Here is a 27,901-nt window from a genome sequence, read left to right on the forward strand (position 1 = left end):
AACAGATTTTCAAGCAACACACTGCACACAGATTTTTCAACTCAGATTTTACCTATCAAATGATGTCAAAATGCAACGAAATTTTATATGCAATGTCACAACACCTTAATAAACACTATATCAAAATTTCAGATCAAAATTCAAAGTTTAAGGCAGTCTGCTAATCTCGGACAGATTAGGGTTTTGAAAATCCTGCAGTTTGAAACAAGTAGTAAATATAAACAAGTAAACAAAGAAATCAACACAGCAATTTATAGTAGTTCGGAGACCCTTCTCCTACGTCTACTACCTAGATTCACCAACCTAGGATTTTCCCAACTCCACTAAGGTGTGGTTTTAAGAGACCCACAAAACTCCTTACACCAAGGGTTTCTAAGAACTCCCTCAAACTTCAATGTTTACAATTTCCCCTAACAAAGGGAATTTCTCAATGAGATTTTCAGCCAAGGTTCTCACAGGTTACCTCAAAGGTATTTGGTGTGGAACTCTCAAGATTACAGCAACACTCTCAAAGATAGGATTTTAAGAACAAGAGGGGTTTAGATTGTAAGTAAACAAAGCCTAAAGGATATAGGAACTTCCCTTTTGCAAAAGCAAGAGTAGTGAGAAGTCCTTGATTGTAGAGGCTTGTATTGGAGAAGATTGTTGTAGCAAATAGCAAGAAAGCTTGATGATTGATGAACTTGATAGCAAGAGGTTTCTCTCAAGGATAATTTTCAATTTGCTTCTCCAAGTTGTATGAAAGGGAAGATCCTCTTTTAAAGGCAATTCTCTCCTATGCTTGCAGCCATTGGATCAAACTTCAAGAGTTGATCTCTACCATCCATTGCAGCTCCTAATCTTGGTCATTGATGATTTGAGCAAACAAATCTCCACCATAGAGCATATAGACGTTGGAAGCTTGAGAGAAGTCAAGTTGTACCTTTCTTCCATAAGTGTTGTCACAAGCACAACCCTTTGATCAATGTACGTCTTCAAATCTTGACCATTCAAACTCTCTTTAATTCTCAACCATGGATGTAAATTGTACTATGCCATCTTGTCCCTTCATTTTGAATCAAAGACTTCAAAAGTGATCCCTTAGTCAAGGATCTTGTTTGATTGCACCAACCTAACTTTCTTGGTAGCACATGTCTTGAGTGAAAATGTCAAGGATCATGTTTGATTGCACCAATCCTAACTTTCTTGGTAGCACATGTCTTGAGTGAAAATGTCAAGGATCTTGTTTGATTGCACCAACCTAACTTTCTTGGTAGCACATGTCTTGAGTGAAAATGTCAAACAAGAATATATCACTAATGATAGAGAGGACAAGGTTTGTCCCACATGTTTGAAAAGAGTTGTATCTCCATGAAGACCACAACCAATAGCCTCAATGTTTGATTCATTCAACTTGATTAAATGCCTTAGTGGAAAGTTGGCAAATATAGGATTTTTCATTGTTTCCTAGAGCTCCAAGCTCATTCTTAGAAACAGGACTTCGACCACTCTTGAACATACTAAATTCTGAGCCATATGAGACCACAATGATCATTAACCTACAAGGAAATAGGAGATAGAACTCCCCAATTGCATGTAAGCTCAAAGAGCTTCATATAGAGCGCATAGGTTAATTACATTAGAAAAACAACCCAGAAAAATCATATTACTGGATGATAAATCATTTTATATGTATTAGAATGTCCATGTAAAATTTCATAACAATCGGAAATCGTTTGGTCACTCAACCAAGCAATTAGATCACTAATAGTGAAACCGATAAATTCTAAGTGTAAATTCAAAGTCATTTTGCAAACTCAGTGTAAATGACCTTTTCTCTTGAACTTTACTAAATCAAATATGTTCATAGTGATGAAATTAAGATGCACACGAAATTTCATTTAAATCGGAGTTCATTTGGTTCACCACGTTCACAAAGAACACATATGCACAAAATTAGGTAAAACCTAGTTTTGGCGGAATTTAAGCATATGACCAAATATATATGTGATGCACTTAATTTCTCATGAATATAGTCCTAGAACATATATTAAACCTTCTTGTGCATGTGGTTCAAGTTTCAAGTCATTTGGACCTAAGTTGGTTAAGATATGATAATTGGAAAATTGATGCTCTAACTTAGTTCATGTATGTTTGTTTTCAAAACTTAATTTCCAGCACTATCTCAAAAATATACAGTCATTTAAATTCAATTCATATAAATCAAATATTGCTTTAATGTTTCATTATTATTTATAATTGATTTAATATCATCAAAATTAGACATATAGGACCATAGGTCCAACACAAATGTTGTATTTTGTCATTCTATATAATTTCCCCAATAATTCCTAACCATCGAGGTTGATAGAATGTCTTCTCTTTTTTTTTCCCTTAATTTTTTGATACTTAACGAGAAATTATGACAATTTAGGCAAACACTTGCTGGTTAGTTCAATTAATGTAGCCTGCAATATAATAGATGATTTGGAAGATCTCCATATTAAAGGCAACATGTCCAATGAGCTACCTAAAATAAGTAACAACTTATTTTAGGTAAGCTAGCTTTTTTTTCATTTTTTTTTAGCTTCCAACCGATTACCTAAAATCTTACTTATTTTAAGTTTTCAATGTCTCATAACTCAAAGCTCAGTATAACGCATCTTACCTATATCAACTTTCATATTTTTTAATCATTTTCTCTCTCTTCGTTGTTCAGCTCCAGTGAAACACTTCTACCAATCGAAGACCAGTGTTAGAGAGGAAGATCCATAGTCCGAGACCTTCTCTGAAGATGAAAGCAGCGACACGATCTATCTCTTAGGTCCAATCTATGTTTCCTTGCTTTGCTGATCTTTCTCATAGAACTCCGTGTTCAGCATCTTCTCATGACCTTTGTCGATGTCGTTGTTTTGATTAGAATGTGTGGTAGTGATTAAATGAAATATTACTTTTATTAATTTATATCAAAGTATAATGATGATATTATTAAAATTAAAACAAGATTAGTTGCATTTGTTATAATAAATTAAAGTTGATGTTAGAAAATATTAAAATATTTAATGTGATGTTAAAATGAGGCATATGATTGGAAGGGAGTTAGAAAACTAATAACCTAAAATAGGAGAAACTATGTGTAACAGGGTTGGACATGCTTACACCATAAATATTCATTTCTCTACAGTTTTCAACATTTTCTAATACTCGCAATCAATTTTTTTAAAAAAAAATTTTAGTTCAAATTTGTTTAGTTTTTATTGAAACATTGCTACTCTTTTTTTTTTTTTTTTTTTGAAACAGGGTTTGGGGAGGGATAGGATTTGAACCCATAACTTAATGGGTGGTTAATCCCTTACATGCACTGTAATTACCATTCAACCAACGACTCACTTGCTACTCTTAATTAGTAGTTATTATAGTTTCTTTATATTCTTAAAGCTTCATAATACATTAGTTTTGAACCTCAAAAAGTACAATAAGGGGAAACTACCCATTATATATACAAAAATGTTCAGGATCCTACTAAATGAGATCTCAGTCATCCCAGTAATCAATCTTAATCATTAATTGGTGTAAAAGTGTAACGGTCCACAAAACTTGATACATATCAATGAAGGGACATAATTAACTATTAAGATGATTGAGATCTCATTTATTAGGATCTCTATCACTTTTGTTATATATATATAAGCTATCTATAAAGGCAAATGAAGACTTGTATACGGGTGAATAGCACCATAAATGTTGATTGTCCTTTTTCAAGAAAAGCAAAAAAAAAAAAAAAAAAAAAATCCCCTAAAAAATGACATGGTCTTGTTTTCACCAAGTCATTGTGGATCTTGTGGTGAACTGGTGGGTAGCTTAGCTCGTGGTGTACTAGAAGATCCAAAAAAGTCTTTTGACGTCACGTCCGCCCTTCAACTCTTGTACATGTACCCAAGCAAGCTAACTACTCTTCAATGCATCCCAACAATCACTTGGAGATTATTATATCCACCAAACACTCGGTCTTCCTTTCAACACGCAACCATCTCACTCTCAACTCTCAGTATGACAATCACTTGGGAGACTATATAATAAACACACACATACTGTCTTCTTCTCCATGTAGCCAATCTTAAATTGCAAAAGCCATGTCTCCTTTCATCCTCTACTCCTCCCTATTAGCCATTCTCATCTACTGCCTCTTCAAATTGCGTGGCCGTACCAAACACCGCCTCCCTCCTGGCCCAAGACCCTGGCCAATTCTCGGTAACCTCCCGCATATGGGTCCGAAGCCACACCAGGCATTGGCAGGCTTGGCGAGGACTTATGGACCTCTTATGTATCTCAAGATGGGGTTTGGCGATCTAGTGGTGGCGGCATCTGCGTCCGTGGCGGCCCAGTTCTTGAAGACCCATGATGCCAATTTCTCTAGCCGGCCACCCAACTCTGGCGCCAAATACATTGCTTATAATTATCAGGACTTGGTGTTCGCGCCGTATGGTCCGCGGTGGCGTATGTTGAGGAAGATCACGTCCGTCCATCTCTTCTCCGGCAAAGCATTGGATGATTTCCGACACGTTCGTCAGGTAGATATTAATTGTTTTTGTTTAATCCAATACAAATAATTAACGTTTGACATTTTCGACGGCTAACAGGACGAGGTAGCAGTGTTGACGCGCGCCATCGCGAGTGCAAACACGAAGCCAGTAAATCTAGGGCAGCTGTTAAACGTATGTACCGCGAATGCACTAGGGAGGGTGATGATAGGGCGAAGGGTGTTCGGTGACGGTAGTGATCCAAAGGCGGATGACTTCAAATCAATGGTAGTGGAGGTGATGGTGTTAGCAGGAGAATTCAACCTGGGTGACTTTATCCCTGCCTTGGATTGGCTAGACTTACAGGGAATAGCAGGGAAGATGAAGAAATTACACAAGAGATTTGATGCTTTTTTGACTGGCATTTTGGAGGAACACAAGAGTTACAGCGCAAAACATGTTGACATGTTGAGTACCTTGATTTCTTTGAAGGAAAATGCTGACGGTGAGGGAGGAAAGCTCACAGACACTGAAATTAAAGCGCTACTTCTGGTATTATACGCTCTTTCATTATACGTGTGTTTGTTAGGGTAGTCCTGCAAATCGAACCGCCAATGATACCGCTCCACCAAACAATCCACAAACGTTAGGGGAACCGTTGACCGCTAAAATAAAATTAGAATAGTTAATTTTTTAAAAATAAAATCTTTTGATTGAATTTATGAGTTTTTAAGATATATATTTTTGTCTAAAATAAAATCAAATTCATGTTTCCGATTTATATTAATGATCCAGAATTTATATAATTCATGTTTATTTTGATTACAGCTGGCCAGCCACTAGTCACTCCCCACTCTAGTCTAGTACAAGAAATGGGTCCCACATAGTACTCTAACTATACACTATTGGCGCATGATTGAAGATATGGGTCCCACATAGTACTCTTTTAACTTTTTTTTTACTTTTGTCGTATTATTCTAGAACATGTTCACAGCCGGAACCGACACGACATCAAGTACAGTGGAATGGGCTATTGCTGAACTAATAAGGCATCCCAATATCTTGGCCCAAGTCCAAAGAGAGCTTGATGAAGTTGTGGACCGAGACCGGCTGGTCTCTGAACTGGACCTTCCAAAGCTCACTTACCTACAAGCTGTGGTGAAGGAAACCTTCCGACTCCACCCATCGACGCCTCTCTCTCTGCCACGTATTGCCGCGGAAAGCTGTGAGATCAATGGTTATCATATACCGAAGGGTTCAACTCTTATGGTCAATGTATGGGCCATTTCTCGTGACCCAAATGTATGGGCCAGCCCACTAGAGTTTCAGCCGGAAAGGTTCCTACCGGGCCGTGAGATGGGTCATGTTGACGTTAGGGGGAATGATTTTGAGGTCATACCGTTTGGTGCTGGGCGTAGAATTTGTGCGGGTATGAGTCTTGGGTTGAGGATGGTCCATCTTCTAACTGCAACATTGGTTCATGCATTTGATTGGGCCTTGCCTGATGGGCTTAAGCCCAATGAGTTGAACATGGAGGAAGCATATGGGCTGACCTTACAACGGGCCGAGGCTCTAATGGTGCAGCCCAGGCCCAGGCTCTCTCCCCTTGCTTATCAAGCCTGAACCCTGAAGTTGGATGGTTGTAACAACGGATGAAATGTAATATGAGCATATATATGAGTAATGGAAGATGCAGAGATCGTCTGATATGTATTTTTAAGCCCGCACTTCGCACGACATGATATTGTACTTATTACTTTAATCATGAATTAGCATAAAAAAGAAAACTCAAAATAAATATACTCTCAACTTTTCTTAGAAGAGCTGTAAATCATCCACCATCATAAGAAGCAATCGAGTGATTCAGATTATATAATATTAAGCATTCTAAAGCTACTAACACAAAATTATATGCTAGACCGCAAGAGAATCCATCCATTGAAAGATATTTCTCAACCCATAGCATCAAATATGATCCCTATGTACGCTTTTGACAACATTCCAGTTACAAAAAACTAATTGTTTGTTATATTCAAAATTAAGATAACATAAATTTTGTATTTTTTTGTTGGTAACTAAGTTACAAAAACAATAACTTTTTTTCCTATTTATTCATCTTAATTAATGTGATACATTAACCTTAGTGGTACATTAGTCTTTATGATACATGAATGTATATTTAATTAATGTGATACATTAACATTAGAGATTAATACATGAATGTATCTTTTATATTCATCTTAATTAATGTGATATATTAATATTTATGATACATAAATTTAGTCAATAAATTTGATTATTGATTATGATACATGCATGAAAATGTGTAAACAAATAAAACTTATTAATGTTATATTCATCTTGATTAATATGATACATTAACCTTAGTGATACATGAATTTGGTTTTATTTGTATGATACATGAATAATCAAATATTTATTTTTTAAAATAACAAATGACACATATCAAAAATGTGTTTCTACAATTCTACTTCCAAAATTCATTAATTTTTTTTCCCAAAATAACAAATACACTAATTAGTTATCAAGATTGCAGGTTCAGATAGGCAAAGGAAGAAAAAGAAATACTGAAAAAAATACAGATCCTTGTATATATTCAAAAAAAACAAAATCATCATTTACAACATCGGAATATTTTCGGGTTAAATATAACTTTTGGTGTTTCTACTATACGCGTGGTTTCATTTTCGTCCCTCAACTATAGAAAAAATATCATATTCGTCTCTCAAAAGATTTCCACATTGGAAAAATCTTATGTGACATCTTATTTGGAACGCGTACATATATCTGACCTGTGACAGAGGAAGTATTACAATCCAATGGAAAAGCAACACGTCACCCCTCAGCTCCCCGTCAAACTTTCATCTAACGGCTGTAATCACCAAGTCAAATTTAACGTACCAGATCCTCCTAGAACAGTCCACATAACACTCCCCCTCATTGCATAAATCATAAACCCCTTCCCACCCTTTCGATGCCTCGTTAGGGTTTTAGTTCAGTAGCACCAGCGAAAAGCTTAGAACGGTACGTTCTTTCGGAAAACCCTAAAATCGACACCTAGTTTCGCCTCCATTTCTTTTTTGCTTCATATCTCTCTTCGTGGTGAGTCTCTCTTTCTTGACCGGTCTCTCTTTTGGTTTGATTCTGTTTGTGCTTGATAAGCCTTTTGAATCTTTCGTATATTTGTGTAAGATTGAGCTTTTGTATGTACCTAGTTCAGGGGCAGTTATTCTCTATCTTTTTTTAGATTTTATGCTTTCGTTATTGCGTGTTTGAAGATCTTCGTTTTATTTCAATGTTTCGTGTACGTCTGGTGGAGACAGAATGATTCTGATAACTTGTGATGTTTTAATTCTTTGAAAATCTTTTTTGCTTAGGAGCATATATTATTCTGGGAGTTAAAAATTTGAGTATAAAGGAGGTTTCTTTTTTCATTTATCAAGAAAAAAAAAAATCTTTATGTTTAAACCCATGGTGCTGATTTTAACTTGCATACTCGACTGTTTTATATGTTGGTTATATGACATAATGTATTATATAATTTTTTGATATGTTATTTAATTTTCATTAGGTATCATCATGTAGTTCATTCATTCCTGAATAATTAAAATTTGCTGGATGGTCTCTGTTATTTACTTAAATTAATTTACTGATGAAAAATTAGTCTAATAATGTAATTCCTCGTGTATATCCGAGATCTATTGGGAATACAATTTTTTCCTTTTTGATGGCTACATGAGTTGAAGTTTGAAATTATACATATTGAGGTGTAAGTTCGTATGAGTATGCAACGTAATGTGACTGAACTATGTGCTTTTATGAATTTATGCTTTATGCTAGGTCATTGTCATGGCTTTCTTCAGTAAGGTTGGAAATATACTCAGGCAGACTGCAACCAAGCAGGTCAATGCAGAATTATATGCATCCAGACCTTCCATTTATCAAGTAATACGGTGCATGTCGTCCTCAAAACTTTTCGTTGGAGGTGCGATTGTCTTTTATTTGGATTGTAGCTTTCTTGTTTTGTGGCAGGTGTGGCTAAAAGTTTCTCAATTATGTTTTTGCAGGTGTTTCATTTAGCACAGATGATTCAAGCCTAAGAGAGGCTTTTGGTAAATATGGCGAGGTTATTGAAGGTATGTAGTAAGCTAAAAGGGCATATTTCTCATTCTGAATTGCTCTTGATGTTTGTCATCGACTGTTGTATTCTCCTTTTCATTTAGTCACATGTGCTTTGTGTAGGTGGTGACTCGGAGTAAGTTTGTGTGTCTGTTACCATGTTTTTTTTACTCTTTCCCTGCTTCTAAGTATTTATGTTTTCTTTTTTTGTTTTGTATTATCATCTATTATTTTTTGGTACAAAGTTGTTATTTTTTGGTTATATAAGTGCTGATTGTCTGAACATATATACTCCAGCTAGGATCATTCAGGATCGTGAGACTGGTAGGTCTAGAGGATTTGGCTTTGTTACATACACTACAAATGAGGATGCTTCCAGTGCCATCCAGGCGTTGGATGGAAAGGTAAAGTTAATGTTTCATATACTTGCATATCAGATCATCAGGTGGTATTGAAAATATTGACGGCTTGTTGATTTTCCAATGAAACATGATGGTATATGTGAATTGTTTTTTATCATGCTTTTTATTTGTGTGGAAAACAGTGTGACATGATTTTTATGTTGGGAAAACAGTTGGATAGGATTTTATTTTTAAAGTTCTTGTAGTCTTTTCAAGAATGTCATGATTTGTGGGACTACCTCAACATAGATTGTTTTGAGATAGGGAAACATATAACCATGGCCCCAGACTCTGTGCACACTAACTTTTTAAGACTTTGATTTCTATATACGGAAGCATGTTTATATATCAATGGAGGCTGGCGCACAGTAGAGTTCTAACGTAAGGGACACCTAAGATAAAATAAGAATGGTGTTTATGTAGTTTTGCTTTTTGATAATAATGCGACTAGTGATGCCCTGGTTCGTTTGTTGTGTCTGGTTGGTTTTGAAAATTTAATGGCAAGGTTTGGCTTACGGCGTTCTCTTTATATAATTTGTACTCTCTCAGGATCTTCATGGTCGTCAGATAAGGGTGAATTATGCTAATGATAGAGCTCGTCCAGCCTTTGGTGGTGGAGGCTATGGTGGTGGTGGTGGTGATTATGGTGGCGGTGGTTATGGTGGTGGTGGAGGTGGTTATGGTGGTGGTGGAGGTGGTTATGGTGGTGGAGGGGGTTATGGCAGTAATACTAGTGGTGATGGCTTTGGAAGGGGAGGAAATTACGGCAATGACAATTATGCCAGTGGTGGTGGTTCCTATGGAGGAAGTGTCAGTTCTGCCAGTGGTGGCTTTGATGGAAACAGTGGTACTGTTGGTGGATTCAATGGAAGTTCTGGTTTGGGATATGGTGGGGGTGAGCATTTTGGTGGCAATGAAGGTAACAACATCGACAGTGCTGGTGGAGATATGAACCCAGGTAACCCTTCAGAAGGAAATTACAGGGACGATTTTGACGACACTGGGGACTTTGCAAAAAGGGCATGAGAAAGGGCACCCATAAGCAGAAGCAGCCTCATGCCCATTTCTCGAACCGGTTTTTACCATTTATTCCGGTTTCTCTATGTGCACTTGAATTGTTTTTCTTTATGACTTGAAAAATAGAATTCTTTAGAAATATTATTTTTGAAATTACTTCTTTTGTAACTGATGCTATATATGGTGGTTTGTTTGGCCTCCACATGTTTTCCAGTTTTGTTTCTTATGGTCCTGTGTATGCTGTGTTTTCAACATACTTGCATCGAATCTTAAGGCATTCATGGGTCGCAACAGAAGCTGTTTGTGATGAGAAAGTTACTTTAATTGTGTTGTTTTGCTCTAATGTTAAGTGTGTCATGTTGGATTAATTCAAGTCTGTTTGGATTCCAGTCAAGAACAGAAGGAAATGGAACTTGGGAATAACTTGACTAAACCATAGGTTTAGTGGTCTGTATGGGAAAATGCTCATGAAGAGTATTAGTTAGACATTCCCAAGTTTCTTTCTACACTGGAGATCTTTTTTTCTCCTTTGGTATTGGAGCCCTTCTCATAGTTGGGACATCATCAACTACTAAAATAGACACGGTGCTTGATTTGTTCTTGTTGATGATATTTCTTACAAGTTTTTGTTGTGGGGCTCTTCCTCAACAAAGTGATTACTAGCAACTACCAAAAAAAAAAGTAGTTGGACCTACCCACCCTATTTTTTCCATGATCTATGAGTCTATTGGAGCTACCCAATTTCGATCGATTAGCTAAGTTTTTGACTGGAAAATTGTTCTGGGGATTCAATGTATTGCTTGTTGTTGATGACATTTTGTGTGGCTCTTCCTAATTCAACATGGACATTGGATATGATGGTGCCAAATAAAGAAGAAATATCACATATGGTTCAATACTTTAGATCAAAATTATTTATTTAATTGTTTTTGTTATAATACATAATCTCTTTGCGACATTCTTTTTGTTCGACCATTTTTTATTTTTATTAAATCAAGTTCCTAATGAGTTGTTCTTGCTAGGAAATGGTTTAAAGCATTTACAAAATTATTTTCAAAAAGCTACAAGACAAAGGTGTTTTTGACTTTGGAGCTTTGATAAAATGTTTCTGTCTTTAGGGATTGGGTGTTCTAATTTCGGGCTCCAATTCTTCCCAAAATCTATGTTAAATTATAAATTAAAATGTGTGATTAAGTATTTTGGTGTTCATAATGTTAAATATATTTTGAATTTTTTGTTATAAATACTAAATTCTAAACCCTAGATCCTAAAATCTAAACCCTAAACACTAAATTAAGCCCTAAACCCTAAACACTAATTTCTAACTCCTAAACTCAAATATGTCATTTTTAAAAAAAATTTCATGATTTTTGAGAGAGAATTAGAATAAGGAATTTGAGCTCCTCCCATTCATTGTCTATGAGCATCAAAGTTGTCTCATCATTTTTCCCAAGACTATGCAACACATGTTTTCTTATATTAAAAAGTTTCATAAATTAATATAATTTTGTGAGTCAAAAAGTAATTTACCATATGATGAAGAAAACTGCATAGTACCTTAATAATAAGGGAGAAGTATGAAAATGACCCCTGTACTTTGCCTTTTGGTTTAAAAAAGCCCCTCAATTTTGTTTTGGATCAAAAAAGCCCTCATACTTACAATAAACAAAAACATTAGCCCTTCTGTTAAGATTCTGTTAAAATATGTTGATTTGGCATTTAAATGATTTTTTCTTTATTTTTCAACAAATGACATGACCCTAATTGTAATTTTTTATTTCTAATGTGTCATATATGTGGACATCACCAATCAAAATGTGACACATGGCAATTGTGATTAAAAACTAAAAACTAAAATTGATGATTAAAAAAAAAATGATCAAATAAAACCCTCCATCTTCGGCGACCCATGACCACCTCCGGCGATAATACTCCTCCGGCGAAACCCCACGAGTAACCAAACCCAAAAATCAAATCAAAATCCCAAAAGCAAATACTCCTTCCCTCACAGAGCCTCACCGTTTCATGATATGGTCCTCACCACAGGCTCTCGACCTTGCGACACCCACGAGCCTATTAGGATTCTACTAACTGGAGATGTTAACATAGAGATCGAAACCCATAATCGACACAGCTACGTGAAGCCATGAGACAGTAATAAATGGATCCACTATTCAAACCCATCACCCCATGAGCACCATAAAATCTCGGAGAGCTCATTTCCAGAACTGGAGGCATACAAGGCGCAGGGGATATTGAATTGTAGGATAATGGAGATTTTTTGTACTTAAAGAGAGAGAGTTCTGGAGATCAATTTGGAGAGTGAAAGAAGAGGGAACTGATAGAGCTTATGGTGTCACAACTGAACCCTGAAATTGGTAGGCGAACACCGGAGACGAAGGAGGGAGGAGGAGGAAGAAGAGAGAGAGGGGAAGAAAATATTTAGGGTTTTTACGTTTTAATTTAAGATTTTTAATTTGACATGATTTTTTGATTTTAAATTTTAGTTTTAAATTTGTTTGCCATGTCATAATTAATATTTGTATTTTAACATGCCATGTCAAATAATTTGCGCCACATCAGCAATTTTTAACGGATTCTTGACAAAAGGACTAACGTTTATCATTTTTGTAAGTACGAGAGCTTTTTTGATCCAAAACAAAGTTGAGGGGTTTTTTTGAACCAAAGAGCAATGTACAGGGGCCATTTTCATACTTATCCCTAATAATAATAAGATTGGCAGCTGGCTTTGTTCAATAAAACTGTAGGACTATAGACCTCAGAAAACACTAATTTCATTTCAATGTTCAATTTCATCCCTCAAAAACAATGCTGCTTTCTGTGCATTCAGCACTACAGAGGAATCTTTCTTGGCCTTCTCCACAATTAGCTTTATCAACTGCTGATCCATCTCATTGTCATCGCTATCAGTATTCTCCTCCGCGCTTATACCAGCATCCAGTAAGTCCTGGACCCTTGAGAAGTGCTCTGCTGATGTTTTTACAAGACTAGAACTAAATTCCTTTGATGTTTCTTCTTTACTTGGGGTATGGTGCAAGCCATTTACCTCGTCGTTTTTGCCCCAGGAAAAACTTTGTAAGTCCATTTGATGTCTATTTCTGTAAACCCCAGATAGTGAATCCTCATCTTCTGAGTCGTTTGTCATCATTAGCTCTTCATACGCCTCGTTGTATGCATCTAGAGCTTCCCCTGATAAATTCATACCTAAAGGCAGGGGCATGGAGTTGCTTTCTTCTTTAGCAATAGGACTTTCAGGCGTGGAGAAATACATGAGCTCACGGTATGCTGATTTTCTCCAAGAATTGTCGTATTCTGATTCCACAAGTTGCATATTCCTCCGGCTGCTTTGAAGGGCTGTCTCAAGCTCTTCCACTCGTTCTTCTAGTCTTGATTGAACAACTTCATGCAAACGCAAGCTTAGTTCTCGGGGTGAGACCACATAGTTTTGAAAATCATGTGTGGAGGTGCCACTCTTGTCTTGATTTGACTCGGGATGGGCAACGGTTTGGTCATTGACGATATCAACATTCACTACGCCTTCAGCAAAGTCAGCTGCAAAAACTGGGTCAAGCTGCATCAAAGTTTAGGCTCTATTAAAACTCGAAAAATAAATTGTACAATCTTCCAGTCAGGAACATGTTCAGAGTCGTAGTTAGCACAAAGGTGCAATATGGAATCTGCCCAACTACATCCCAACAAAACAATCTTCTACAGTCTCAATGTTTAGTGTCAGCAGCATTATTACTCCTATAACTATGGCTGCCAATACCGTGTTGGCTGCAACTATTTGTTTTATGCTACCACGCGGACACATACTCTCAGTGTCGTAACAAGAAGAATTCACTAAATTGGAAGAACAAGTAATCTTTTCAAAACATCATACGCTAGTATATGCAGTAATCTTCCGAAACCATTCAAGAGAACAAATGGATAGAATACTAACAGAACCTCGGAGAACAATACAAAAGGATGGTTCTTAAGGAAAAGAGTTAAAAACTTCTCTACGAACCTGAAATGCTTATACCATATAATAGTTTGACCATTGTCATGTCAAGGCCAACCATTATCACTGGAGTGACAAGGGAATAAGAAAAATGAAATATAAGTAGTTTCTGCTAGTATGACTTTCAACCTAATGATTCTTGAGCAGTCTTATTCAAATCCGAAAAGTTCTCAAAACATTATACGTTCCAGACCACCTTTGTTGATTTCATCAAATTCAACAGACGATGAATAAACTTGGTAAGAGGCAACATATATTTTGCAATATAACTAGCTAGATATCAAAATCAAATTTCAAGATTGATGCACAGTAATGACTAAAGGGGCCATAATGGCACATGGAACTTTTTTCTTTATATCTGGCTAGAAAACAATAGCCAAATCAAGTGTCCAATTACTTCAAGTGTTGAAACATAGGTGTGGAATAAACTGGACATATGTGTACTTAAATTAGAGTTCTAACTTCAACATTTTATTTGCGTGAAGGTTCACACTCAGATCTTTCAACAACTCCATGATGAGAGCCATTAAACATAAAAGGCAATTCTTTAGAGAGTTGAGGCAAATCCGAGAATGATAAAAATGTGATATGCTGCTGCATCGAAAGAATACACTAGAAATTGAATCCAATCAATTATTTGGGTATATGTTACATAGATATATCGTCCACCTCTTTGAAGGAGTTGAACTGAGACATATTTTGTACAAATGCCATGTGTGCTTGAGCGTCCATTTAGCTCAGACTATTCTAGCCATGGGACCCACATTTAAGCCCACAATCCTTCCAGAAAGAACATTATATGGACTGAAATTACGGAAGTGATTCAAAGCATATATCTCACACTATTAGGCATTAGCGAAGGAAAAATTCAAAACATGGAAAAACAGTTGTACAGGCAGAAGATGTGCTAAAAGAGTAGTGATTCAGGGACACTAATTGCATGCAACTTATTGTAGTCTAAGAATGTGAAACTGAGAAACTAGATATGTAAACTAACGAAAATGCTAAGATAGAAAGCATGCTGACCTGAAGATCGGGCAGTCTTCCCTGGTAAATAGATGTATTTATGTTCAAACCCAACCTCTCTAGTTCAGCTTCAAGCTCAGCTTCAATTTTACTCATAGATTCTGAGCTCTCGACAGCCTTCTCATTGTTAGACTCTTTACTATCATTACTTGTTGAATTATTCCTGCACTGTTCAGGGAAAAATGGTTGTGCTATGTTGTGAGAGGCATGGACACATGCATCTTGTGATTCAGATGTCTCATTAGCTAGCTCCTTCATAGTCAATGATTCTTTCATATCAAGTTCCTCCTGTAAATCTTGAACCAAGTTTTCTGTCTGCTTCAGCAATTCTTTCAGTTTGTTCACTTCTCTTGTATTTTTCACGAAAGATGAAACTATACCAACGGAGACCCCAAGATAGAATAAAAACGTTCCATTACGTGGCCCTGGACAGAGTGTGAAAGCAGTAGTTCATGAATTCAGTTAGATATTAGTAATAACCATGCAATTTCCAAATAAAAAGTGTTACACCAAACACAAACGTATCTTCTATTACCCCCCAAAAAAAGGACAAAGAACAAAAGAAGTTCACGAAATACCAGCAAGGGGTGACATACAACTGCAAAATGTATACACATCGAGTGGTATAAGCACATTAACAACAGACTCCTAAGTGAACCAAAAGAAAAGGATATGCAACCACAGATTCATGAGAGAACTTAAACCTAGTTTGCATCCCTTGGAAAATTGTCTTGTTTATTTCTTCTTTTTCCACTGCAAAATGAACATATGCCGAGGCTTCTTCCCATCTTTCCATATTTTCTTCCATTACCCAAAGCCATGAGAATGCCCTTTTTTCCTTGGAGACCAACCCATTTCTCTTATTTCCAAATTTAGCATCACTATTTTTTCCAGCCTAATATTGTTCACCTCCGTTAACGGCCATAAAATGGGTAATGGATAATGCTAACTATCAAGCGTTAAAATGTTTTTTTCACTAACAAGGCAATTGGAAATGTAATGTTCCCTTTAGTTGTCGACATAAACAAAATGAACAGAGAATTCTGAGCACGTTGCAACCATTAAATGCTCAAGTAACAGGCATACTAACCTCATTTTTGCATTGTCTCTTTTGCTAGGTATCTGAGTCTAGCATAGAGATATACAATACAATCTTAATCTGATGGTTGTGCATTTGCACTCTTTCTTTAAATAATTATACATTTGTACGTTCTGTTATCCCTTTATTGAAAATTAAGATATTTAGTCAACACGAAAAGGAAAGAATAAGTACAGTGCTCGATACTTTGAAATTTGAATTGACAAGAGACTCCCAATAAAAGAAGTCAATTAATTCAGAGAATCAAATAGCAAGAACATTTGAACATTAGGAAGTAGAAACTTTTGAACACACTACCCACATCTTTCATCACAATAGCATTCACATGCAGGGAATTTAAAAGAGAACAGGATACATTACTGTCTTGTGGCTGAAAGTGCTTCCCGCTGTGCTGTTTACTGGAACTGCTTGATCGGCTATTGTGCCTTTGTCCTCTCTTAAGCTTTAGCTTCCTGGGGTGACCTGAATACCCAACACTGGGTAATTGAGGAACGCCAGAAACGTTTCCCTCGTTGCACTGTTTATTATCATCAATTCTGATCTGTGCACTAGAAAAATCACGACGTGCTCTGCTAATAATTTTGCTTCCATTAGTTACAAGCAAAGGCCTCATAGTTGGTCTGCGTGCTGATGGAGGAGCACTAAGAGCATATTCTTCCACATTAGCACCTTCCATCTGTAGCTTAGCCAGAAGACAACTTTCTATGGAATTTAAAGGTTTAACAAAATGCCGAGGAAAATATTTAGCTCTGAGATAGCCCTTTTTCCTGAATGAACCATGTAAAGAATCCAACTCTTCCATGGGAGTGTTACCATATTTACTACCAATATCACCACTTGGCCCGTTTCCGTTCCAATTTGCTATTAGATTATAACTTACCATGAGAGCTGGAACTGAGTGCAATGTTGAAAGGACATCCCAATTAGTAGAATCCACTTCTGCTGCCGAAGCACACTCTAGTTGATGCTTATCTGAATGTCTCGGATCTAACCCCTTTCCCCTATCATCAGACACATTTTTTTCCACTCTCTTTCTCTGTATGAACCTCGAGAAGGGACAGCTTGGGGATTCAGGCTTCCCAAAGTTGGGAACGTCAGAAGCCAACTCTAGTAAGTCATTCTCACCCCTTGAAAGATTATTCCAATACTTACCCATATATTCAGTAGCAGCAGTTGCTGCCACAACCCATAAGTCCATTTATGCTTCACTTCCTTGGGGAAAGTTACTACACTATCCAAGTTCCACAGCTTATTTTCCAATCTGCCTCAATTCTCAAGACAAGAAGGCCAGGGGTAACCAGTTCCATAAATCCAAAACCACAAAAGCAAAAAAGGTTTAAACCTATAAGTTTTAAGTGCAAGAATCAATTTTAGAAAATGATTGATTCCACGGATTGAGACATCATCCTGATAACAGGATTAAATTTAGTCATTGCTCAAATTCCTAGCACTCATTTCTGAACAAAGTAAGAATGTCAAAACTGAATGCTTGATGGAACCACTCAAGACTTCTCTCGCAATAATCAATTGGACAGACAAAACGATCAATCAATTTTTTTCTAAAAAAAAGACGATCCACAAGGCTAGACAAAAGGGAGTGAAACAATTCACAGAGAAAACCAACAGTACTCTTACAAACTTGAGATAATCAATCCCAGATCACCATTTCCAGCAGCAGCAACAACAGCAAGTCAGCAATACAAAGAAAAATCCTCTTTCTTCCAATAAAACAGGTATCAGAAACCCAAAAAGGCCGCTCAATTCTAAGAAATTAAGCCACGTCAAAACCTACAAAAATTAACAAAACCCTTTCTGCAAAAGCATTCAGCAACCACCCCAATATAATCACTTTTAGCGAAAGTTTCAAGTTTCAAGATTCAAACTTCAAACCATACCCACTTAAAAGAAGCCTTCATAATGCAAAACTCATCAATGGACAGGACCCATTAAGCTAAAAACCACCTTATCAAACACAAAGTAATTGATGTAAAGGACGAGAAGAAAGCGACAAGTGGGCTACTGCTCTACCCATAACAAAATCTGCAAAGTTGTGAGGCCAAAAATAAATGAACTCAACTTCTGGAAAAGAAGACGATGTTGTTGTCGCTGTTGAGATTGGATTCCTTGGATGACCGTTGCCCCGTTATCCACAGTCCACACGAGGCACACCTGCAATGCAAAGCTTTGGTATAATCAGATTACACAACGAGACGCCCAACAACGTTATTTTTGTTTCCTCGTTAGGACACGCAATTCGGCAAATATCAATTTTTTTTTAAGGGCAAAGCAATATATTTAATTTTATTTATATACATTTTTTTTGAAAAATATGTGTATATATAGACACACATATAAATTTTTTTTGCTAATACAATTATGGTTATCATTTTTTTGAAAAATATGTAGACACAAATATAAAAAATATTCGAATTAAATGTTTTTTTTGCTAATACAATTATGGTTATTTTTTTTTTAAAATATGTGTATATATATATATTATATAGACACACTTATAAATATTCTGATTAAATTTTTTTGCTAATATTATTATGGTTATTGTGTTTTGAAAAATATATATATGTATATATAGACACACATAAATGTTCGGATTAAATGTTTCTAATAAAATTATGGTTATTGCTTTTTGAAAAATTTGCGTATATAGACACACATATAGATTAAATTTTTTTTTCTTGCTAACACAATTATGGTTATTTTTTTTGAAAAATATTTGCATATATATAGAATAGACACACTTATAAATATTCGGTTTTTTTTCCTAACACAATTACGGTTTTTTTTTTTTAAAAATACGTGTATATATGTAGACACACATATAAATATTCGGATTAAATGTTCCTAATACAAATAAATAACCATGTTAAGAGATGACAAAAGGAAAATTTTAAAAAACCCCTCCGAGACGGTTTGGTCGCAAATGGGTCTGATTGGGACCATTAGGCCTCGGAGGACTAAGATTTTCTGGCCCATTCTCGCTCAGCCCGTTGGGACATGTATTCTAGGGAAACTTTAGTTATATCCCGATTTTTATCAAATACACCCGAACTACATAAATTTGAGACATTTTACAAATGCACACCGTAATCAGATCTATCATTGTCGACCATATTGTCGTCTATTGGGGTCATTCTTGAGTTGAAGCTTGTCGGAAATGTGAAATTCCGACTCGTAGTTATCCTAGAGTCTGTATTCGAGACCAAAATCGTCCAAAAATGCCTTGTTTGGGATCAAACTCGAGTCGTCAATTTGCGGCAGTGTCTTGACTGAAAAATGGGTGGAATGGAAGCGTCTTCCCACATGCAGTCCAAAGGTGGTGTCGGTTTCCTCCAATAGTAGTCAGATTGTTCGGGTCGGGTGACTTTTCTCACGGTGACCATAGACTTTCAAACGTAATTTTGGTGATTATGGTGGACGAAACTCATCGGGGTTAGTCGAGTTTAGTTCGTGGTGGCTTGTGCTTTAATTTGGTGATAGTGGTTACCGGATTGGTGCTCAGATGACGATGACATCCTGGTTGGCCGAGGGTGCTCGTGAGAAAGAAGAAAGAGATGGTGAGTGGGTGTGATGTAAAAAACAAAGTCAACAAAGTCGGGGTACATTCAATAAAAAATCGGGATGTGATTAAAACTCCCCATTTAAAAAAAAAGCCAGCCAATCAACAGGCCCACCCAGGCCCATAGTTGTTACAGAAATAATCCCACATCGTTAAGTTAGTCCTCACCTACACTGTTTATATACCTCAGCGAGCGAGGGGTTGTTCGTCCCTTCGGGGACATCCGATAAAATTGGAACGATACAGAGAAGATTAGCATGGCCCCTGCGCAAGGATGACACGCACAAATCGAGAAATGGTCCAAATTTTTTTTTGAAAAATTTTTCGGGTGATCTGAATCTGCTCATTTGGGGTTTTGAAAGGGTTCTCTTGCCATTGGAATTTCTGGGGTTTAAATCGAATCTCATATATTTTGCTGGTATGTCATATGCATTTGGGTTATGTAAGTCTGATGGATGTATTTTACTGTTATGGGTTAGAGGTTCTGTTATCTTTTTGGATTTGTTATGTTGCTCATCATCTGTGACCGGAATTTTAACTCGAGCAAAGATAATGGTGAGCTTGGTACCTTGCTCTTTGTGGCTGTATCTTCGTCCATGCCAATTGAGGGCGAGCAAGAGCAAAGAAGGTCTATCTATTCGAGGGGGTCACAAATTGATTCCCAGTATAGGTTGGGGAAAGAGGGAAGTGGTGGAGACAAAGTTGGGAAAGAAAAAGCTTCTCGGGAAACTAATGATCTTCAGCCTGCATCATCGTCTAAAATAGCTACATGGGCAGCTGATTTTGTGGAGAAAAATCCTGCATTGCATCGTTCCTTAGCTAGAATCAAGGAGCAACAAGGATGTATGTTCCGCAAAAACTACGCTTGGGTATGGTCGGTTCCACTCTCTTTTTCTTCATTGTTTCCGTTTGTATTTAGCATCTTTGATATCAATGCTTGTTTTTTGTTTTCTCAATTCAGTCTTCTGCAATATTGGACTTAAGTTTCTTAGATTTGCTAATGGATCACTGTGTAGCTTTTGTTACTTATGTTAGAACTAAACAAGTATTTCTTATTAAAGGAAATGTGAAATTGGATATACTTTCATAGTTGGGGTTCTTTTCTTTTGCCACAATTTTGTCGTATTTGTTTGGTGGTTGAAGTTTTTTACTTTTGTTGTCACTGTTTCGTTGTGCTGAGGTTTTTCTCTTAGGATTTTTGGTTGTTTTAGATACCAAATTGAATTTTCAGCCATGAACAGTTGTTCCTGAAGCAATCTATTAAGGTTAATGAACAGTTGCTTTTGCAGGGAAAAATCCTGCCTTGCATCGTTCCTTAGCTAGAATCAGGGCAAAACATGGATGTATGTTCCGCAAGAGACTACGCGTGGGTACGCTGCTCTCTTTCTTTATTGCTTCCTTCTATCTTTATTGTTGTTCCCTGGAGATTATATGTGGGAATTGCATTTTTCTTTTTCATGAATTTTGAAGTATGGGCACTTGACACAAGCTCTACATTCACTGGATAATCTAAGATCATCTAAGAATCTCCATATATGCTATTTGTTTGCTTTTATGTCACTCTTTTGCTAATGTATCTCAGATTCTTATCGTTGTGGCTTGCTAGATTGTGACATTTGAATGTGTTAATTTTTTACTGATTTTAGAACTCCTTTTATGTATCATGTACATGGAAGCTTATTGAAAGACACACTTCAATAAAAGCAGCAAGCCAAGAAACCTGTCTCTGCCAGAAACATTGATGGGCGAATGCAGAACCTTTTGCATAGATTTTCACAGGAAGAAAAACCATTTTTTTACAATCAGGAACAATCGAACCTCTATCTTAGTCTGTCTTGGGATGGCATTTTTATGAGAACTCCAAAGATTAACGGTGAATTCAGTACTTTTCTCTCACAACAAGATCTGGGCATTTCCAATTGAAGAAGAACAAGAGCGAAGGAAGGCAGTAAAAGCTGAAGGAATTGTAGATTGATGCCTAGAATAGGTTTTAGGAGCAGAGAAATCGGGGAGACAATCTTGGAGAAGAAAGTCTCCAGAGGCAACTATAATATTATGGGCACTTTTGAGTTTTGCCATTGAAAAATGGCAGCTGGGAAATTAGCTTCTGTAAAGAAGAACGCTCACACTGCATCATGCCTTATGTAGAACGAAGTCAGGAGATGGATGTGCTTTCTCGACAGGACTATGCGGGTATGGTCCTCTTTGTCTTCATTATTTTCATTTTGCATTTACAGCTTGATATCAATGCTTGTTAGTTAGTTGTTTTCTTAACCTAGTTCTTGTCATATCGGCTAAAGTTCTCTAAGTTCCTGATACCTCTCCTGATGGATCACATTAAATTTTTTGCAGCATCTGTTTATACTAAGAAAGTGTAAAGAATTTTGTTGTTCTCATTGGGGTGATAAGTATTTTTGCCATTGAACTGGATACCTGAGATTCTCTGTGTTGTGCCCACACGAACGAGCCCAAAAGGAGCCAATGGAACCCAACCTCCAGAAGTCCTGCCCACTTGATCTAGAACTTGATTCCAAGATTTTGCACCTATTAGCACCTAGCATCCTAGATCCGCAAACCAAAAGGCCTCCCAACTGACACCTCTAAAAGAAGATCAAAGGATGAACCCAACATAAACATAGAGAGAAAATCAGGAAACGCATAAGCCAGGGAAAACATCAAAGATAATATAGATTCCTCCTCCTCCTTCAGTTGGTGAGAAAAGGTGGAACCTTAATGGGTAGAGAGTGTTTACAGTGAGAGACAGAGAGCTTTGGAGAGAACTTACACATATATTTACATAGTAAACATAAGAAATCCTAACTTTAATTTCATTCGGCTAGAAAAGATGCTACATTTTGATACCTTGATAATTATTTCCTCAGATTTTTCTTGGTCGTTAATGTTCATGTCCCATGTCAAGACAACATTCTAACCTTTTTCCCTCATGTTTTTTAATTTGGATATTGACATGGCACTCTCTTATTCGTCAAATGACATAGCGTAAATATAGATAATCACAGGCGTGAATATATTATTTAGGGATTTAGTTTTCTTCAATTAGTCAATTAGGGACGACAACCTCAAAGACCAATGAGCTGGCAATTCACTAAGTCAAATTACTCATAATCAAATTTTTTTAATACGTGATATATTTAATTATTTATGTTAAAAAATTCTTGGACAACAATTGTGTTTTTTGGTATCTTTTCTTCTAATTCCCCACCCCCACACAATACACATTCTTGTTAAAATATAAATATTTGTGTTCTTTTTTATGATGAGTAACCATGGATCTTTGGCCTATACAAACCCTTAATACTTGGATCACCTCACTCTCCCCAAGTATTTGATAAGGCGTAGGGTATTGATGTGAAGAATTGAACTTGGCCACTTGGGTCCCAAACTGGAAGGATTCATCTTCATCCAACTCGACCACCTCTGGGTGGTTAAATATATATGTATGTTTGATTATGTGTAAATTTAAACCCCATGAATTTTATTTTACAAAAATTAATTGCATGAATTTATTGGAACATGACTTCCCAGTTTTGTCGTTGGTGGTAATTAGCCCTTAATAAAATGCCATTTGACAAGAATTGAGACGGAGACAGCAAAGAGGGGTGGCAACAATGTTGTCTCCATTTGCTCCTGTGACGACCAAACTCATCTCATCTCATGTGAATGGAGAAGTGTTTTGTGTAGATTGTAACTTATTATGAAAGAGTCTCACATTCGGAGCCAGGTGTGTTTCGTTTGTCATCTTCAATACCAAAGCAAATTAAGTAAGCTGTTTGACTCTCCCAATTTATTGTTAAAACAATTCCCATTGATTTACACATTTTTTCTGTGGATCGAATATTCGAAGACGCCTGCTGTGTCTCTTAGAAACTCAATTGATTGTAACGTTCCCATATGCTTGATTTGTGATTTTAGTGTTCTTTTTATTTGTGTATATAATCTATCACACACTAAGAACATAGAGTCAGAGAGAATGGTAGATGTTTCAATGGAAGAAACAAACTTCTTTGGTCAGCAATCTGATAACTTTTTGTGTGGAATTTCACCAGAAGAAAATCCCCAAGAAACCCTTTTATCATATCTCAATCTTGGACTCTCTTTGGGTAGCATTTATGATGACAACTTCAAAGAGAGACCTTTTACAAGATCATTCACAGGATTGATCACTCTTAACAGAGATACTGTTGAATTGGGTAGCATGCTATCCTTGGAGTTGTCTGGGTCAATCCCAAGTAAAGGAGAACAAGAACAGGGAAGGAAAAGTGGGAGAGGCATTGCTGGGGAGGAAAAGTCTCCTGAAGTAACACTTTGGATGGTTGCTTCTGCAGAGAAGAACCCCGCACTTCATCGTGCCTTGGCTCGAATCAAGGCAGCAGAAGGATGCAAGTTCTGGTAAAGACTACGGATACATATGCTTCTCTCTTTATCTTCTGTTGAATCATTCTCTGTGCTAATGCTCAAGTAAGTTGATTTTATACTTATTTTAGGCTTGATTTTATCCATCTTGCACAGAGATACAAAAAGGAAGAGAGCTTCTTCAATGGGGGAAACCAGTCGAGTAATCAACTTCTCCCCAGAAATTAATGATGGACATGCAGAGATTCTATTGCATAGATCTTTCGAGAAAACTAAAGAAACACAGTTATCTAGTCAAGAGCAGCTGGAACACTTTGACCTCAATCTTGCACCCTGTTTGTCTGGCATTAATGACGATAACTTCAAAGAGAAACCTCTTGCCCAATCATCATCAGTCTCCAGTTTGATAGATCTGAACAAAGATTCTGATGAACTCAGTAACATACTCTCCAGGGTGAGATCTTGCTCAATTCTCACTGAGGGAGAGCAAGATCAAAGAAGAACAATAAAGCCAAGACATTTCCAAATTGTGGCCCAGAATAGTTTGGAGAAGCAGAGAAGTGGGGCAGATAAATTTGGGAAAGAAAAAGTTTCTCCGCCAACTTCGCGGCTGCCACCTTCATTACTGTCTAGAATAGCTCCATGTGCAGATTCTTCTGTGGATAACAATCCTACCTTGCGTCGTGCCTTATCTATGATCAAGGAACCAAACGGATGTGTGTACAGCAAAAAACTACGCCAAGGTATGGACTCTTATTCTATGCTTTCTTCTTCAAAAAATTCCTAAAAAATATGATACAGTATTTGCGAAAATCATCTGTATATTCTGTTTGTGCGCTTAGATATCAACTCTTTCTGCTAATTTCTTCCTCATAGTTTTCTCTTGCTGGATTGTAACATTTGAGTCTGTTGATTTTATGCTGATTTCTTATGTTTCCACGTCCAGCTGAGATGCTTGTAACCCAAGGCATTGCCTGAGCAAGATGATGATGCTCAACCTAAAGCCACCTTTGATGGAAAATCAGTCAATTTTGCGAAACTAGGACTGACAATATCTCTCACAAGCGGCTAGACTTTGTAATGGCCTTGCTCGAGACGATTGGATGGAAGTTATGAAGAAGATGCCTAGAATCACAACTATGGGAGGAAACTGATAGGATCCAAAGGTTTAGATGTCGCCACGTGTACCATTGAGTTTGTTAATAGTTGGTTTAATAACAAATTGGGTTTCACTGGGTTAGTGGAACTGTTTTAGGGGAGGTTTAGCTTGTATTCGACAGATTTGATGAATACACAAGAAATTGTTCTTCTTTTCCATTTCTTGTTCTCTCTAGATTTTATTGCTGCCATTGCTAGGTCGAGGACAACGAGGGCTATCAATTGGTATCGCAGCTGTTGATTCCTCAAATTCCCTTCCTGCTGCATGACACATAAGAACACGCGTTCAGCTATGGATAATCGTCTATTCATTTTAGAAAGAAATGTGGCGAAGATCTGAGTTAGGGCTTCATCGTTCGTACATACGAAATGATGTACAAGCACTTCGTGGAGGTCAGACCAGAAATAACTAGTAGAAGAATGAATTTCCACGTTATACAGAAGGTGATGATTGAGTGGTCTGGATATACAGGGCAGAACAATACTTCTCCTTCTGTGGCACACCAGATCATCAGCAAGTACTTATTGTTTCTTTTAACTTTGAAAATAAGATTCTTCAATGATTTCATTTGATGGATTGTCTCCAAAACACCTAAATGGGAAGAATTTGTAGAGAATTTGGACCCATTGAATTCGATGATTTTGCTGAATTATTGTTCAAATTGAAACAAAATTGGTAGTTTGAAGGAGTTTATAAGAGATTTCATGAAATTAGCAAATAGGACGTCTGGTGTTAGTCTTGCTTTGTTGAAAAATTGTTTTCTAGGAGGACTTAAAGCTGAACTTAGATATGATGTGAAACCAGAAATGTTCATGAAGCCAAAGCCATAGCAATCCAAGTTGATTCTAAATTGAATCACTTTCGCACTGCTATGTCAAAACCTATTCCTACAAAATCTGTAACAGCTCCTGTATTGCTGTCAAAACCTACTGAAATTCCTTTCAAGAAAACTAGTCATAACTTACCTGCTAGAAGGATTTCACCAAAAGAAGTTCAAGAAAAGAAAAAAAAGGGATTGTGTTTTTATTGTGATGAAAAATATGTTAGAGGTCACAAATGTTGCAAGAAACAATTATTGTTGCTAAAAGTCAATTTTGAAGATGATATAGAAGAAGTTTCTGAGACTGTCAAATGAGGATGTCCAGACTAGTGCTCTGCAACAAATGGAACTTAGTGTTAGTGAGTGTTAATCAAAATCAACCTTTTGTGCAACATATTTCATTACATTAGATTGAAAAGGTTATTCAAGAATCCAGTTTAGGAATGTTGCTTTATTCACAGGAGACAGTAACTTCTCGAACTTCCAATTCTAATCTTACTTCAAAAGAATTACAAGTTTTATTGCTTTCTTATGATTCCATTTTTCAGCTACCAACTAAACTATCTCCTCTGAGAATTCATGACCATAGGATTCCATTGATACCATACGCCAAGCCACCTAGAAAAAGACCTGATCATTATGGACCCTTATAAAAGACTGAAATAGAAAATGCTTTTCAAGAGTTGTAGCAATATGGTTTTACCGAAGCTAGCCATAGCCCCTTCTCTTCTCTAGTCTTGTTGGTCAAGAAAAAGGAGGGAATATGACGTATTTGTATGGACTATAGGGAGTTGAATCAGATCACTATCGAGGATACGTATCCCATTTCTCTCATAGATGATTTACTTGATAAACTGCAAGGTACTCAATTCTTCTTTAAACTGGATCTTAGATCAAGTTATCACCAAATCAGAATGCATCCATATGACATAGCAAAAATAACTTTTAGGACTCATGAGTGACACTATGAGTTCTTAGTAATACTATTTGGGCTTACTAATGCCCCTGCATCTTTTCAAGGCTTGACGAATGATATATTCAAAAATCTGTTGAGGAAGTCTGTATTGGTATTCTTTGAAGATATCTTGCTATATAGTAAGAGCTGGGAACTTCATTTGGCAAATTTGAGGAAAACATTTGAAATTCTTCAGCAAAATCAGCTTCTAGTGAAGAAACAAAAGTGTGCTTTTGGTTAAGATAAGGTGGAATACCTAGGGCATGCAGTATCCAGAGAAAGAGTAGCAGCAGATCCTAATAAACTCATAGCAATTCTGGATTCGCCTCTTCCTACTAATTTCATAGAACTAAGAGGGTTCTTGGGTTTAACAGGTTATTATAGAAAATTTGTTTCAGGATATGAAAAGGTCTATCATCCACCATATCAGCTTAACAAGAAGAATGGATTTATTTGGACTAAAGCAGCAACTGAAGCTTTTGAAAAGCTTAAAGATATAATGGTATCCCACAAGTCTTAGCGTTACCAGATTTTTCTATTTCCTTTGTAGTGGAATGTGAAGCCTCGGGTAATGGAACTAGGGCAGTATTACAACAACAGAAGAAGACCTATTGCATTCTCCAGTTAAACTCTAGGTCCTAGAAATCAATCATTCACCACTTATGAGAAGGAATTAATTGCCATAGTCTTTGCTATTAAAAGATGGCAGAATTATCTACAAGAGAGACACTTCATAATCAAGACTGATCACAACAGTCTCAGATATTTTCTACATCAGAAGGTAAATTCTCCATTTAAGGATGACCTGTTTCA

At 36.7% G+C, this 27,901-nt stretch overlaps 4 protein-coding genes and 1 non-coding gene across 9 annotated transcripts; 4 read left to right on the plus strand and 1 right to left on the minus strand.

The window, feature by feature from the left end:
• Positions 1–4,005: 4,005 nt before the first annotated feature.
• LOC119981407 (flavonoid 3'-monooxygenase-like) lies at positions 4,006–6,219 on the plus strand. Its single transcript, XM_038824501.1, has 3 exons — positions 4,006–4,550; positions 4,620–5,051; positions 5,481–6,219. Exons 1-3 carry the CDS (start codon positions 4,113–4,115, stop codon positions 6,120–6,122), a joined length of 1,512 nt encoding a protein of 503 aa, XP_038680429.1. The 5' UTR covers positions 4,006–4,112; the 3' UTR covers positions 6,123–6,219.
• A 1,226-nt stretch (positions 6,220–7,445) lies between these two features.
• Positions 7,446–10,334, plus strand: LOC119980388 (glycine-rich RNA-binding protein 3, mitochondrial-like). Of its 2 annotated transcripts, none has more exons than XM_038823065.1 (5): positions 7,446–7,544; positions 8,361–8,505; positions 8,588–8,656; positions 8,937–9,043; positions 9,590–10,334. In XM_038823065.1, the coding sequence occupies exons 2-5, from the start codon at positions 8,370–8,372 to the stop codon at positions 10,064–10,066; spliced, it is 789 nt and encodes a 262-aa protein (XP_038678993.1). In that variant the 5' UTR covers positions 7,446–7,544; positions 8,361–8,369; the 3' UTR covers positions 10,067–10,334. The 2 variants fall into 2 exon arrangements, with proteins under 2 accessions (XP_038678993.1, XP_038678994.1); XM_038823066.1 differs by having other exon boundaries at positions 7,486–7,622.
• A 2,467-nt stretch (positions 10,335–12,801) lies between these two features.
• On the minus strand, positions 12,802–18,437 carry LOC119980252. Its single transcript, XM_038822876.1, has 3 exons — positions 16,567–18,437; positions 15,108–15,532; positions 12,802–13,649 (listed from the first exon to the last, which is right to left on the minus strand). The coding sequence occupies exons 1-3, from the start codon at positions 17,402–17,404 to the stop codon at positions 12,858–12,860; spliced, it is 2,055 nt and encodes a 684-aa protein (XP_038678804.1). The 5' UTR covers positions 17,405–18,437; the 3' UTR covers positions 12,802–12,857.
• A 1,521-nt stretch (positions 18,438–19,958) lies between these two features.
• On the plus strand, positions 19,959–25,471 carry LOC119980494. 4 transcript variants are annotated; one of them, XM_038823206.1, is made up of 6 exons: positions 19,959–20,654; positions 21,070–21,150; positions 21,457–21,973; positions 23,848–24,190; positions 24,311–24,897; positions 25,101–25,471. In XM_038823206.1, exons 5-6 carry the CDS (start codon positions 24,339–24,341, stop codon positions 25,130–25,132), a joined length of 591 nt encoding a protein of 196 aa, XP_038679134.1. In that variant the 5' UTR covers positions 19,959–20,654; positions 21,070–21,150; positions 21,457–21,973; positions 23,848–24,190; positions 24,311–24,338; the 3' UTR covers positions 25,133–25,471. The 4 variants fall into 4 exon arrangements, with proteins under 4 accessions (XP_038679134.1, XP_038679133.1, XP_038679131.1 ...); XM_038823205.1 differs by having other exon boundaries at positions 19,959–20,649; positions 21,058–21,150; XM_038823203.1 differs by having other exon boundaries at positions 19,959–20,649.
• On the plus strand, positions 19,988–20,090 carry LOC119981562. The gene has a single exon (XR_005464174.1). It is a non-coding gene; the product is annotated as a U6 spliceosomal RNA (small nuclear RNA).
• Positions 25,472–27,901: the final 2,430 nt, after the last annotated feature.

Source organism: Tripterygium wilfordii, chromosome 16, assembly GCF_013401445.1.
Source record: "Tripterygium wilfordii isolate XIE 37 chromosome 16, ASM1340144v1, whole genome shotgun sequence".
NCBI lineage: Eukaryota > Viridiplantae > Streptophyta > Magnoliopsida > Celastrales > Celastraceae > Tripterygium > Tripterygium wilfordii.

Excerpts from the sequence above, each read along its gene's own strand:
- LOC119981407 (XM_038824501.1), top strand. The coding sequence starts at position 4,113 with ATGTCTCCTTTCATCCTCTACTCCTCCCTATTAGCCATTCTCATCTAC. Across the intron at positions 4,551-4,619 it reads ATTTCCGACACGTTCGTCAG|GACGAGGTAGCAGTGTTGAC; the intron begins GTAGATATTAAT and ends GACGGCTAACAG. Across the intron at positions 5,052-5,480 it reads AAATTAAAGCGCTACTTCTG|AACATGTTCACAGCCGGAAC; the intron begins GTATTATACGCT and ends GTATTATTCTAG.
- LOC119980388 (XM_038823065.1), top strand. The coding sequence starts at position 8,370 with ATGGCTTTCTTCAGTAAGGTTGGAAATATACTCAGGCAGACTGCAACC. Across the intron at positions 8,506-8,587 it reads CTCAAAACTTTTCGTTGGAG|GTGTTTCATTTAGCACAGAT; the intron begins GTGCGATTGTCT and ends ATGTTTTTGCAG. Across the intron at positions 9,044-9,589 it reads TCCAGGCGTTGGATGGAAAG|GATCTTCATGGTCGTCAGAT; the intron begins GTAAAGTTAATG and ends GTACTCTCTCAG.
- LOC119980252 (XM_038822876.1), bottom strand. The coding sequence starts at position 17,404 with ATGGACTTATGGGTTGTGGCAGCAACTGCTGCTACTGAATATATGGGT. Across the intron at positions 15,533-16,566 it reads GCACTTTCAGCCACAAGACA|GGCCACGTAATGGAACGTTT; the intron begins GTAATGTATCCT and ends CACTCTGTCCAG. Across the intron at positions 13,650-15,107 it reads GAAGACTGCCCGATCTTCAG|CTTGACCCAGTTTTTGCAGC; the intron begins GTCAGCATGCTT and ends ACTTTGATGCAG.
- LOC119980494 (XM_038823206.1), top strand. The coding sequence starts at position 24,339 with ATGGGGGAAACCAGTCGAGTAATCAACTTCTCCCCAGAAATTAATGAT. Across the intron at positions 24,898-25,100 it reads CAGCAAAAAACTACGCCAAG|CTGAGATGCTTGTAACCCAA; the intron begins GTATGGACTCTT and ends TTCCACGTCCAG.